At 45.1% G+C, this 13,900-nt stretch overlaps 1 protein-coding gene across 1 annotated transcript; it reads left to right on the top strand.

The window, feature by feature from the left end:
• Window positions 1-423: 423 nt before the first annotated feature.
• UBE2G2 (ubiquitin conjugating enzyme E2 G2) lies at window positions 424-13,486 on the top strand. The gene is made up of 5 exons (XM_008629519.2): window positions 424-459; window positions 546-591; window positions 5,870-5,988; window positions 9,594-9,734; window positions 11,575-13,486. Exons 2-5 carry the CDS (start codon window positions 551-553, stop codon window positions 11,685-11,687), a joined length of 414 nt encoding a protein of 137 aa, XP_008627741.2. The 5' UTR covers window positions 424-459; window positions 546-550; the 3' UTR covers window positions 11,688-13,486.
• The last annotated feature ends 414 nt before the right edge of the window (window positions 13,487-13,900 follow it).

The raw sequence follows: 13,900 nt of genomic DNA, 5'->3' as shown, positions 1-13,900 counted from the left end.
TGTGTTGTTCTGGGTTTTGCACTGAGGTGCATCAAGCCTGAATGGGTGCAGAGAGGTTACAGGAGTACAAACTTCAGGCTGTTATAGTATCCAGCAGATAGCAAAGAGGTGCAAGAGAAGAGTGTTTCCCAGGCTTTGTGAAAAGAGTTTTGTCTTCCTTCTCAGGTTTAAATTATTGCCTCTGTGAAGATGGGGGACTCGATGATCCTAGAGGTCTTTTCCAACCTAAACAATTCTGTGACTCCAAGGCTGGTTCTAGGAGCCTGCAAAACCCCAAAGTGCCAAATAATTTTGTCTAGAACACTGTCCTGCATTAAGCAATGGTGGTGGGGCCCCTGTGCTAAGCTGTGGCAACTCAAACACCCCCTGAAATGTTTGGGCTCGCAGGTCACCTCAATCTTCCTTGTGTTTCTGTTTTTGCAGAGCTGACCCTGAACCCACCAGAAGGGATTGTGGCAGGTGAGGAGCCGAGCAGGGTTTGTGCACTCTGGAGCTGTAACCTTGTGTTCAGGTAGCACTGAGCATTGTTCTGGTTTATTTCACAGGTCCCATGAATGAAGAGAACTTCTTCGAATGGGAAGCCCTGATCATGTGAGTTAATACTGTTTGGTGTCTTAAATCAGCAGTTGCTGTGATGAGCTTCTAGGAGAGCAAGAATGTAAAAAGGTACTATCAGTTCTGCATGACATCAGCATTGGCCTGCCTTGGGGCTGGAAACTCCTCTGATCCAAACAGGGAGTTACATTTGGACTTTAAACAGCATGACAGAAGCAGCACTGGTGATGTGTACAACTTGTTAGGGTAACTTTTTGTACAGGTGTCATAATAATAAGCTTGCAAATCTGCCAGGAATCCTCATTTGGGTTCCCTTGGATATACATTACATTTAGAAACACTGTAGGAAACAAAACAGTTGCTTGTAGATCACACAGACCTGTTGGAATGCTGCCTAACTGCAAATGCAGGACAGCTTTTAAGTGGAACAAAATACACGGATTATTAGTGACAGGAGAAAAAAAATCAATGTCTAAAATTAGTTTACTTACTATTCAAATTTTTTCAGGAAAAATTGAAAAGTTTTGATCAGAAAAAGTATTAAAATTTAAGCAAAAATTCTTTTGAAGTTCTTTACACTTCGTGAATTGGTTGGTGTTGCCAAGAGTTGGATGCAGTGGTTTTGTGTGGAAAGAGATGCATTCTTCTGTTGGTGAATAGCTCTGATTGTGACCTGCTGTGTTTTGGGGGTGATGAAGACTCCTTTACAAAGCTGTGTTCTCTCTCTTCCACTCCCCAACTGATGGGTGTGGTTGTTGGTAGCAAAATTTACCATGAAAAGACAAAATCTTTTTGCCCGGCTATCTTACAGGTTGTCTTCTCTCTTGCTTATGCTCTTATTCGTGCTGTACCTTCTTTGGGAACTTTGAGTACATGGAATAACTGGTGATTTTTTATAAAATAAAGTTCTAAAATGGTAGGGAAGAGGAAAAAAGACATTTGTCGCTCACATCTGACAATTTATGCAAATACCGCACAATTAAAACGTGAAGAAGCTCCAGACCACCAAGTCCACCTTGAAGCTGGTGGTCTGTTGTCAGGGTAGATCCTGGTTCTGTATTTCAGGATTCCTTTGGTAAGAACCAGTGGTTTCCTTTCCTTCAGCCAGGGCTGGGTTGTCCCGGGGGACTCTGGGGGCAGCAGGCAGTGGCTGTGGCCCCACTCGCTCCGTGCCCGCTGTGATCTGGGCAGGTTTTCCCTCCAACCACCAGTGCTGACTGATGAGATTCTCAGCTGGCGTGGGTGGCAGAGTTTTCCTAGCTTGGTTTGCTTGGAATGTGTTGTCTAGGGATGAAAAACAAGATTTCTGTCTCTTGGGCTCAGGCATGCAACCAATACAAAAGCATGGCGAGCTGTAGCGAATTCCCTATTCCACACAAGCCGGCTGTGTGGGTGATCCTGCTGCACGGCAAGCGAGAGCCTCTGAGTTATTTTAGACCTTGGTAAGTGGAGGTTTAGATTACCACTGCTTGTTTGCTCAGTGATGGCAAGAGTTGGCAAATGCCTCTGCTTATGTGCAGTGATTTCTCCTGGGATAACAGGTTGTGCTTCCTGGTAGCTCAGTCCCCTGAAAATAAACGCTTAGCATGGAAATAGGTTGTTTTGTTGCCTGACACCAGGGATTTTGGCTGCAGGGTCTTATGCTTTCTGTGAGAGGCATAGTCAGCACCTGTGCTTCGTGATGGGCCAGATTTTGGGGTCAGACAGCTGTGATTGCTGGGAGTGTGGAAATCCCAGAGGGTTTAATGCACTTATTGGAATATGGAAGGAAATTCCTGCTTACTGGTACTTCCTCACAGCAGAGGTGGTGTGGCTGAGTAGAGGTTTCCTGAGGGACACTCAGAACTACTTCTGAATCGCCTAGAAAATACCTTTTCTGATGTTTCCTATCACATCCTTAAAGAGCAGAGGAGCTGCTTGCAGACTTGAAAGCTCTTGAAAGTGCTGAGTGTTGAGCTTCAGGTCTTTGTCAGCGTAAAATGAGAGGCGGAGGTGCTTTAATTTTGGTTTCTGTATTGTGTGTGTGTCATAATAAAGTTATATTTTAAGATCTGCTCAATTTGGAAGCTGTGATACAATGGAAACATGTTTGCCCTAAACACATTTGGTTACTTTCATCCCTTTAGAAACCCTGTTAGTAGCAGTGTTTGCAATACCTTTGAAAAGCAAGTTACATGACTTGTTTGTATTTGTCTGTGGTGATCTTCTCCAGTGTTTTGTAATCTCAAATATGCTGTGTGAGATTCAGGGAATGAGGTGTGCACATGAGAAAATGAGAGTAAAGCTGCCTTCAAAATTTTAGATAGATGAAGTGCAAAAGGTAAGTAACATAATTGTGAAAAGAACAGAATGCTTTTCCTTCACCCAATTTATATAAAGCTAGAGCACATATAATGGCACATAACTTTTAAAAAAAAGAGACTTAAGAGAGAAAAGACATCTCTCATTTATCAGTTCAAAGGTAGGCTGGGTAATGTTACACAGATTGATGTAAGAGCTTGGCTTGGAGATAAAATAATGCATTTTTAAATAATGGAAATAACAATTTGTTTCTCCAGTCTTCTTGCCTGCAGCAGCAATGCTGGAGGAATGTGAATCATACAAATGGTTGTATGATACACATGGCTGTAGTGACATCTCTAAAGGGGAGAACAGATCTTACACTCCCAAAGTGAGTGTAATGGGCACAGAACCGAAAAAACCACGTGAAAACCTTTCCGAAGGCCGGAGGTGGGGAGTATTCTTGAAAGCCAGATCTTTGCAACATCATTTCAGGAGAGTTTGCCTTATGTTGCTCAATTCCCTAGCACTGCATGAGGTGCTTCAGGCTGTGTTGTGTTCATGGATTTAACATTTCAGGGCCAAGTTTTGCCCTCTTTGGTTGGCATGTACAAGTGTGTGTTGCTATTAAAGTTTATCCCCAAAAGACACAAAAGCATGTGATGGTTAAGAACTTTATTAGCCCAAAGAAAACTAAACAGTATAAATTGAAGTCAACATATCACAAAGCTGTTTAGAAAGGTAATTAGATCTATAATTAGGCTTATGACTTTTGTTTCCATTCCCCTTTTGGGCATCTTGGTTGTGGGGTTTGGTGTTTTTCCAGCATCTTTTTACAAATAAGCCATTTGCAGATGTATGTGGACCTGAATTAGAATCACAGAATCATTAAGGTTGCAAAAGACCTCTGAGACCATTAATTCCAACCATTTGTCAAGCACTGCCAAATCCACCACTAAACCATGTCCCCAGGTGCCACATTCACATGTTTTTTGAATGCTTTCAGGGATGGTGACTCCACCACTGCCTTGGGCAGCCTGTGCCAAGGCTGAACAACCCTTTCAGGGAAGAAATTTTTCCCAATATCCAACCTAAACTTCCCCTGTTGCAATTTGAGGCTGTTTCTCCTTGACCTGTCTCTTGTTCTCTGGGAGCAGAGCCCAACCCCCACCTGGCTGCACCCTCCATGTAGGAGAAGGGTCCCCCTGAGGAGCCTTTTCTCCGAACTAAACAATTCCCATTAGCTGTCCTCCTCGAGGTACTTCCCTCTCCTATTTGGTGGATACCCACTGCGCTTCTCTGCCCCTTGCATGAGTAACAGGCAGCTCCTGGAGGTCAGAGCTTCTCATTTTCATGCTCCATCTTCTGTCAGCTTTGGAATCACTGCAGAGCAGGGGGGTGATTGCAGAAGCTGCCATGCTCTTACCTCCCTGGCCCTGCCAATGTCCTTTGTGAGCTAAAAGTGATGCTGTCAAGTTCAAATGCTGAGTGTTTTGTAGTTGCAAATGCTGTCTTGGATTAACTTTAGTAATTTCTTTGAAGTTGATCCTGGCAGCACTGAGTGGCTAAAACAAAAGCATTTTGCTCACATAATGCAGGGCCTAAAATGGAGTATGTTGGGTTGAGTGTATTTGACAGAAGAGCCCTTAAGGCTGTGGGTTTGCTCTCAAAACAGAACATAGACACCCACCAGCTTTTCAATGCCTGTATGTACATACTCTCAGAAGTTCAACAATAAGCCTTTAAAATGCAGCTGGAATTAAAACGGTCATGAAAAAATGCAGTCAGTTTACTCTCAGATGTGAATTGAATCCTGACTAAATTTAGGGAAAAGGACAGAAAGGGAACAAAGTGGTTGAGATGGTTTAGCTTTCATTCTTGCAGAATGTTGATGCATTTCTCTTAGCTTACCTGCCAGTGTCAATATTCATGTTTAAATCACATAGTTCTTGTGTTTATCTGCCAGCCAAGTCTTTTGATTCCCAAAGTTTGAGAGAGTAAGTCTTCTAGGGCTTTAGGATTTGCTGCCCTCCAACTTTAATGTTCTTTCTGGCATAGAGAATGGGGACTGGGAGGAGGAGGCATGAATATATTCCTAACCCTTATTTCCCAGACAGTGGAACCTTTGTTTGAAGGCCTTTTTACTAAATACATGAGGTTTCCTTGGCTACGATTTTCAGTGCTGAAGCTTTTTTCGTCATCTTTCCAATCAAGGGAAATCATGTTTGTGTTACAACTTCCAGATGGTTCATCAAGTTGGAATAAATCATGGCTAACAAACTTGTTTTTTGCTCACTTTCCACAAGTGTTTTATGTAGGCAGGGTAAAATAATTGTCTTTATGTTCTCAACTCGATTGCACTTTGAACTAGATTCTGAACACAATAAGGAAATGTTCCTACAAGAACCCTGATGAAGCCATTTGTTCTCCACCTGCACTTGAGCGAGGGCAGACTCAGTACCTGAAGTCTGCAAAGACACATTGTTGTCCTGCCTCTCCTCTGACAATTATGGACTCTGAGCTGTGTTTTTATTTTTACAAACCTTTGCTGTGTTTTCTGCATCAGACAGTGATAAGTGTTTGTGTGGTTGTGCTAGACGCTGGCAGTTGGGATCTCTGTGGGGTTTATAAATTAATTTTGAGCTCCAGCATTTGACATCTCTGTCTTGTAGAGCATAACAGTATCTTCAAAGGCACAGGAGTTCCACACCTGCCTCTGCTTTCGCTTGACGTGCAGACACTCAAATCCTGGAACATGCCTTGGAGCCAGATACTCCAATTATATCCAGACACACCCTACTAATTAAACAGTGTTGTGACCTTCCTAGTAATTTAGTGTGCAAGCTTTGATTTCCCCCTTGCCTCCCAAGCCTCATATTTGGATTTAAGTTTATGAGGTGTGGGGTAAGAGCACCTTAACTCTTTGTTTCCTGGAGAAGATGCTATAACCCACGCCTCACACATCTCATTAGACAAGAACTTGGGTGAAAGAGCTGGTTAAAAATTTGGTGAATAACATTTTATCTCTTTCTAGGGGTCCTGAAGACACCTGTTTCGAGTATGGGGTTTTCCCTGCTATCCTGAGTTTTCCACTCGACTACCCGTTGAGTCCTCCGAAGATGAGGTTCACGTGCGAGATGTTCCATCCCAACAGTGAGTCTGATGCAGCAGGATGCACAGGGGAGTGGGTTGCTTGTGCAACTTAAAAAGCAGCTTTTGCAGCAGGAGAGCCAGCATCCTTCCTGAGGGTGGTTCTCTCCCTTTCCAGCCCTGAGCACGCAGGATGAGCATTCAGCTGCCCGGCAGTTCAGCTCTGTCTTAGGGTCCTTTTCTCTTTATCCCATTATTCCTCATAAACCTTTTGCTCATAAACAGTCCAATAAGGATTCCAGCAAATTCCTTGCCTTTAAATCTTCTGTACAGGATGTGACACTTAGTGAATTAATACAGGCTCTTTCCGGACACAGAATCATACAGTATTGCTGAGTTTGGAGGGACCCATCAGGATCACGGTGTTCAGTGCAGGACACCCCAAGAATCCCACCATGTGCCTGGGAGCATTGGTTCCCAACACACCAGGAACCCAGTCTTGCTCTATGGCTTGTATTTGGGTATTTTTGGTGTTATTTTAATGACTGAAAAGTTGTTCATGACTGCAGCTTTACTAGGCAGCATGGCTTTTGCCCCAGGAAATCTTAGGTTTGTTTAACATTTCTGAGGGGATCTCTCTGCAATACACAGTGCTCTGTCCAAGCAAACACATTTGCAGGTGTTTAATATTAAAACTTTGCTGGCCTTTGCTCTGCAGTACTGATTGAGTTGTACTCCATGATCATAAAGATCTTTTCCAACCTTAGTGAATTTATGATGGTGACGTTATTATTCAGTGAGAGTAATTGCAAGGTTTGAGCCTTGGATGAAAAAGCCTTGAAGTCCCTGTTTGCAGCCTGGACTGCTACTTTCTGGAATCAGCCTTGGAATTCTGTGTAAAATCATTTCTTTTGACATCTGCTGAATCAGCATGGATTGTGCAAAGGTTGTTTATTACTACCTGGGTTTGATGGGCTCGATCTGTGTTCAGGCTGTCAGGTCTCTGACTCTCAAGAGCAGGAAAAGGCAAACGCTGTGCTCCTGCCCAGTGCTTCCTCTTCAGCTGACATTCTTGCACTTGGAAAACAAAGGTGATAATCTCAGCTGGGAATCAATTTATTTCATCCTATATACAAGGAATTTTGCAGTTTCTTGAAGTTTCTCTGTTATTCCCTTCTGGAAGCACTGCAGGTTCTTGCCCATTTAATCCACATCTTTCTGTTCTCCTGTGGAAAACACACCTGCATGTCACAGCACAGAACTGTGTGGACGTGCCCAAGGCCGTGTGGCATCACCTCTGGAGCTCTGATGTTCACAGCAGGGCAGCATTTGGCACTTGGAAGCAGTTGTAGCCATGTCAGCACCTTGTTCCAGCTGGACTAATTTACCCAAACTTCTTGCCAGGACTGGTCTCCCTGAGCAAATCCTTGTGCCTGCAGCTCCAGCTGTGGCCTTGGCTTGAGGTTCACTGCTCGCAGCTGTGTTGTGTGCAGCACTGCCAGGAGGAGTGGGGTGTGGAGAAGCACAAATTGCCTGACTCTTGTGTTAAAGAGTGGCTTTGCACATGGGTGTTTTCTTCCATGGGATAATTGGAACATACTGGATGGTCAGCTCAGCTCTTTAGAGTCCTGTGACTTGGAGTCTTCTTAACCTGAAGCTGAGATCACTGAAGTAGACACTTGAATCTTTCTTCTTAGCTGGGGTTGTGGTGGGCTGGTTCTACCCAGTGAGGCTGCAGAAAGGGGTGGCCAGGCTGTGCTTTTTCTGGTTTTTCCTTTCCCTGTGAGGAATCTCAATGAAAATGTTTAAAAAGTCTGGTGTGTTCCCTCATCTTTGCAGTTTGTGTTATGTGGAGGGGGAATCGAGATACCACAGAACTGTCTTCTCTTAAAGTAAAATGACCTCCTTGGATGCTCTGGTGAAAATAACTGAGTAGTGATTAATGGCATTGCTTGCATTGGTACTGAGCGTCAGCGTGGGGAGATCATAGGAGGTTTGGGAGGGATTGTTGGAAGGGGCATTAAAACCCATCCCATTCCACCCCCTGCCACAGGCAGGGACACCTTCCACTAGCCCAGGTTGCTCCAAGCCCTATCCAGCCTGAACACTTCCAGGGATGGGGTAGCCACAGCTTCTCTGGGCAGGTTCCCACCACCTTCTCAGGGAAAAATTTCTTCCCAATATCCCATCTAACCCTGCCCTCTGGCAGTGTGCAGCCCCTGCCCCTTGTCCAATGCCCCTCTTCGGCTCTCTTGGAGCCCCTTTAAGCACTGGAATGGACTCTGAAGTCTCCCTGGAGCTTTCTGTTCTCCAGGCTGAACGTTCCCAGCTCTCCCAGCCTGTTGCCAGAGCATCTCTCTGTGGCCTCCTTTGGACTCGTTCCAACAGCTCCATGTCCTTAGGTTGGGGGCCCCACAGCTGGACAGGGGCAGGTCTCACCTGAACAGAGGGAGAGAAGATCCATACGTCTTCCTGGAATCAGCCTTTGATGTCTCGACTGTTCCGCTGTGTTCCAGCTGTTTTAAATGAGGCACTGCACAGAAACAGGAGACTCCCTCACCACTGAAATACCTCCTACCAGAGGGTTCCTGACTTGCAAGAAGTGCTGATTCAGCACCTGCTGTTTTCACCTCTTCCAGCTATGGCTAGACCAGCTCCAGTCCCCAGCCTGGGGCTGCAGGAAGGACTGTAAATAAAAGTCCTCCACGGTGCTTACGTGCTCGGGCAGACATAGCTGGGTGAATGGAAGGAACTGGAAATGAGCACAGCTGCTTCCAGCAGTCATTCCCACTTTGTTCTGTCTTGCTTTCCTGGCAATGGCACCAGTTTGGTCACCTGAGGAACAGAAGCCCTGACATCATTGCACTAAAGCTGTCGTTCCTCAGGAGGCTGTAGAATTAGGCCACATTGCTAGAGCAGTGTTTTCTTTTGTGGTGCCTCTTCAGCCTTTGGTTTCATTACCAAGTCAGTAGAGTCCAGTCTCTGTGAAGACAACTTGTACTGTTGCAGACACATTGCTTATGCTAAAGGTGGGAGAGGAAGCACCTGGATCCTTAATTCATAGGTTTCCTTGTTTCCAGGTGCTTTAATGCAGCTGAGCTTTAAGCAAAAAAAAAAAAAAAAGTGGGAATTCTTCTGTAATGTTCAAAAAAAGATCAGTTCTACTGTTCATAATATATCTAACATAACACTTTATTTTTTCTCAGGTTTATAATATATATAACATAACACTTTTCCGTCCTTTGTGCAATCCTTTTCATGGTCACAGTCCAGTGGAGGACTCCAATGTGCATTCAGTGCATTCATTTCCATTTAAGTAGGACTGGTTACCTGCTTGGAGCTGTGTCTGTGCATAAATCCTTGCTTTATTCCACCAGGCTGCATCGTTCATTTTTCCCATGGAGCCTGTCACTGGTTATTAAATGACACAAGCGCTCCCAGCAGATTTCTGGTGGGGAAGGAGTTTGTTAGATTTGCTTAAAGAAGCTTTTTCCTAGGTTTTTGTCTTTCAAATTTTGTGTCCTCTTGCCTAAAGAGGAAATTTAAACCTAGATTTAGTTTTAGTCATCGAAAAGCCAAGTCTCAAGGCTGATCTATGCGCAGAACTGATTTGAAGATGCTGAGCATTTCCACTGAGTAACAACCACTCTTCTGTACTTTTTGTGCAGTTTACCCAGATGGGAGAGTCTGCATCTCCATCCTTCATGCTCCTGGGGATGATCCCATGGGATATGAGAGCAGTGCAGAGCGGTGGAGTCCCGTGCAGAGTGTGGAGAAGATCCTCTTGTCTGTCGTTAGCATGCTGGCAGGTGAGCACTGCTGTCCTGTCTGCACTCCTGAGTGAGCTGGAACTGCCTCCTGCTTCTTGCTTTGGTCACTGAGCAAAGTACATGGAAAGCTGCTCAGCAGCAACCACAGTTCTTGAAGCCCTGGTATTTCTTTATTTATTAGTAAACCAGTGCTCTGAGAAGAGCTGGAAAAAATGCAGCTGAATTAGTAACAGGTGTTCCTGTTTGGGGGTGACTGCAAGGCTTTCCTTCCAGGTTGGTAGCAGCCAAGCCAGTAGTGATGGGTCAGGTGGGTCTAGAGGCTCAGCTGGTTCCTTGCTCCTGGACAAAACCCTCTCTCTATTTGCTATGCTGTCCATTCAGCTCTTAAAGCTGTGAATTACAGCCTGTGTTGCATTTGGCTTTGGCAGCTGAAGGGTTATCAAACCTAACCAGTACAGTACACTGGAGTCCATGGCCTCTGATTCAGAAGCCAGCACACTCTGTTTCTCTTTGTTATTCCCAGCCTGGGAATGTGCCCCACTCTGCCATCTCTGGTTCAGAGGAAGGCTTCTTGAGAAGAGACCTGGGGTGAAAATCTTTTTGTGGAGCCTTTCAGATGGTTTTCCCTAAATCTAACAAGGGCTAGGGATCAGCTCTCTGAAAGATGGATCATTTTCCACACTGTGGACAGAGCCACTGAACTGCCTGAAGAGGGCAGAGCCATGTCCCTTAGAACTGTTTTGAAGGATAAATGGGTTTAGAAGCTGCAACGTTGACCAAAGAGCAAGCAACAGATTCCTACATGGGACTGTTTTAGCTTTGGAATAGCAACCTGCTGTTGGGAAGCTGTGCAGGCAGATAGCACCCCATGGGCTTCCCATGGCTTCCAAGAGCTTGGTTTGTGGTGCAGCCTTACCTGGACTGGTAAGTGTGGGAGTCACCTGCTCTCATTCTCTGCCTGTGCATCCTGTTTTCCCATGGCTTTTGGAGGAATTAGGCTAAAACACCAGTGGTCAGCTTCTTTCAGGGTACTGGAAAACTCTGAGCCCTGGCTCTGCAGGTAATGTAAGCCCAAGTTTACCAGACTGGGTGACCTGCACACCTGCTGGTTTTTAAGGGGGACCATCAGGATTGTGGGGAGAAGGATGGGAGCCCGAGATACTGCCATAAACTGGGCTGGAGTGGGTGAGGACTGGTGTGTCAAGGGAAGTGGGTAGAGTGTGTTAGTGCCTTGTGGAACCCTGGGACAGCATCCTGCTGTGTGCTGCCCACAGACCTGGTAAATCCTGGGTTTCTGCTTACCTCCATGCAAAATGGGGAGTCCCTGGGACTGCAGCACTTCCTGTGCTTTGGAAAGCGTTCCGAAATCATCGGGTGAAAGATGTTGCAGAAATGAAAGCATGTTCTATGGGTTTCCTTGGATTGTTTTGTTGGTTTTTAATAGAACAAGCCATCCCAACAAGTGACAGCCTGTTTGGCTAGCCTGCTTGGAGGGGCTTTGTGTCTGGGAAGCTGGAGAACAAGACAAAAAAACGTTCTGCAGGGAGAAACATGTGGTTTTAAAAGCCCTTGACCCTGGGGGTGCCACATTGTGCTGGCCATGTGCATGGTGGGGCTCCACTGCTGAAAGCACAAACAAAAGAAAGTCCTGCTCCTCTGCCACTTGTTTCTTGCCTAAACTCGACTTTGTTGTGATATCCTTTCTCTTATAGTCAGCTAAATCAGAGCCTTTTGGGAATCCAGGAGCTGTCATTGGATTTGCCTTAGCAGTGTTTCTGTAGTCTCAAGGAGGAGAATTGTATGAAAGCCTTGGGGAAGTGGCATTCTTGAAGAAGCAGGAAGCTCCATTGCCCACCTGCATTTGTCTTTCTCGTTTCAGAGCCAAATGATGAAAGTGGAGCCAATGTAGATGCCTCCAAGATGTGGCGGGAAGACAGAGAACAATTTAACAAAATTGCCAAGCAGATTGTGCAGAAGTCACTTGGACTTTAAGCTCACAGAGAGACTGAAGTGTTTTATATTTCTCTCCATCTGGAAACGAGCAGTGCTCAGTGCTGGTACCAAAAAGGAAAACTTTGTAAAACTATTGGCCTAGTTCTTATAATTTGTTATTTATTTACCATCTCTTTTTTTCCACTGCTCCAGAGAAGCCTCTAGTTCACTCACTAAATTATGTGGGAAAGGGATTTGATGGTAGAGAAAAATACAGAGACGATGCTGTTTCAAAGGCTGCTTGTTGCTGCCTTACTTTGTGGTGCAGAAAGCCTGGAGACTTGGCAATCTGCAGCCCTCCCTCACCCATGTCCTGTGGGAGAGCAGTGCTGGTTTGGATCATCTGCTGGAAGAATTAGTTGTGGTTTTATAGATAGCATTGCATCTGGAGCAGCAGTAGACAGGAAAAAATCTCTCCATTCTATGATATTTGTTAGGTTAAGGGCAGCAGTTGCAATCAGATCTGAAGAGTATAGTTAGCAGGAGAGGCTATAAAGCAGGGTTGTAGTCAGGGTGTGTTAGCAAAGAAAGGAACTTTGGGGAGTGAGCTGTGAGGACTGGCTGGGGGTCTGGAATGGGCTGGTGTCGCCCTGTACCACTATGAGTTTGTACTGAGCCTTTGAGTCAGTGTTGGCTTGGCAGAAATCCCAAGAGCTGCTTTATTACTCCTTGAAGACACTGAGTTGTAAACTTTACACTCGGAGGCACAAGGTGTAAAGGTTGGATTGTTAAACACTTTGGTCCAAGTTCACCTGGGCCAGGTGGGTCATTGGCAGTTGGAAAATCCAGTGAGCATGTGTTTGCTGGATAACTCATAACTCTGCAGGAATATCGGCTCGCTCTGGTGACACACGAGTGCTGGGAAGATTTGGCACTGCTTTGCCATTACAGCCCCGCCACCCATTTTCAGGTGACTGAGCCAAGATGAGCATGATGGACGTACAAAAATTACCTGTGCCACTCTTGTGTATCAAATAGGAGCCAGAGGAGACGGGCTGTTTGCTCGAGGATGGTACGACCTGTGTTTTGGACTGCAGTGTTGTAGCCAGTGTGAAGGGTGCAGGAAATACCAGCTGGTCCCTTCCTAAAACTGCTGAGGGGCCTCTGCTGACCTTGCCGCTGTGCAAGCCAATCTCATGTGTAGGTCCAAACTTCTCCAGTTTACTACAAGCAATAACATGCCCATTTATAGCACACGGAATCCAATTTTGTTGGCAGCTTTAAACGGGCTAAATTTGACAAGGGCTGTTTTTTGTTTTTAAATGTGAAAGAAGCGTGTGACGTGGAAGGAGTCACACCATGAAGAAGGCTGTACACAGGTGATCATGTGCATGTGTGTGGTACAACTGTTGAGCATTTCTGTCTCGCTGTCTGTGCTGCAGATCACGCTTTGCCATCGTTCTGCACCTCTGAAGAGTTGTATTGCTACAACCTGCTGATTTTACCTCCTTGTAGAAATAATTGTGGCTTTGATGTAAGGGTGGGAGTGGGACTGGACGTAGCTTGGGAGCAGAGATGATGAAATAGTGTTGTACCTAACTAGTATTTCAAGGCATACAGGAAAATGTAGCACTTTACGAACACTGGGAGTGTTTTTTGAGTTGGAGGAGAGGGAGGATTGCTCCTGGAGTGCTGCAGCCAGAGAGCTGCAAGAGCCCCTGCAGAAACACACACATGGCAAAAGTGGGGTTTGCTTAAGTGCAGAGTGTTTTATTCATGTGTGCTTGCTCATTATCTTGATTTTATGGTGGGATTTAGTCTGTATACTGAAAATAAAGTGATTCTATTTTCTCCTTTTATAGTTGTACACAAATGTATTGCAATGAGTGTTGTGTATGGGTGACCACCCGGCCAAGAGACTTGCTCCAGAGGAGTGGAGGGGTTTATTCTAACCCAGTTAAAACTTAGGATACTTTAGGAGGAGTGGAAGAGCTGACATTATTGCATGGACTTTCCAGGCAAATGTCTTGCCTCTAATGCTGGCAGTGGCTGGGTAATTCAAAGAAAACTGTAAATTCAAAGAAAACTGTAAAAATCTCAAAGAAAACTGTAAAAAACTACAGCAGATGTGCTGTAGTTTGCTCCTTAGAAACATTATTATATCCATGTGCCTGGCCTAGGAAGTTCTTGTGAACGTACAACAGGTGAATTCATTCAGAATGTGCTGATATCAGCCCTTGGATTCGAGGAGGACACGTAGATCATAGAATCAC

The sequence above is a fragment of the Corvus brachyrhynchos genome, unplaced genomic scaffold, assembly GCF_000691975.1.
Source record: "Corvus brachyrhynchos isolate BGI_N302 unplaced genomic scaffold, ASM69197v1 scaffold223, whole genome shotgun sequence".
NCBI classification, from domain to species: Eukaryota; Metazoa; Chordata; class Aves; order Passeriformes; family Corvidae; genus Corvus; species Corvus brachyrhynchos.
This window is presented reverse-complemented; position numbering and strand designations above follow the sequence as displayed.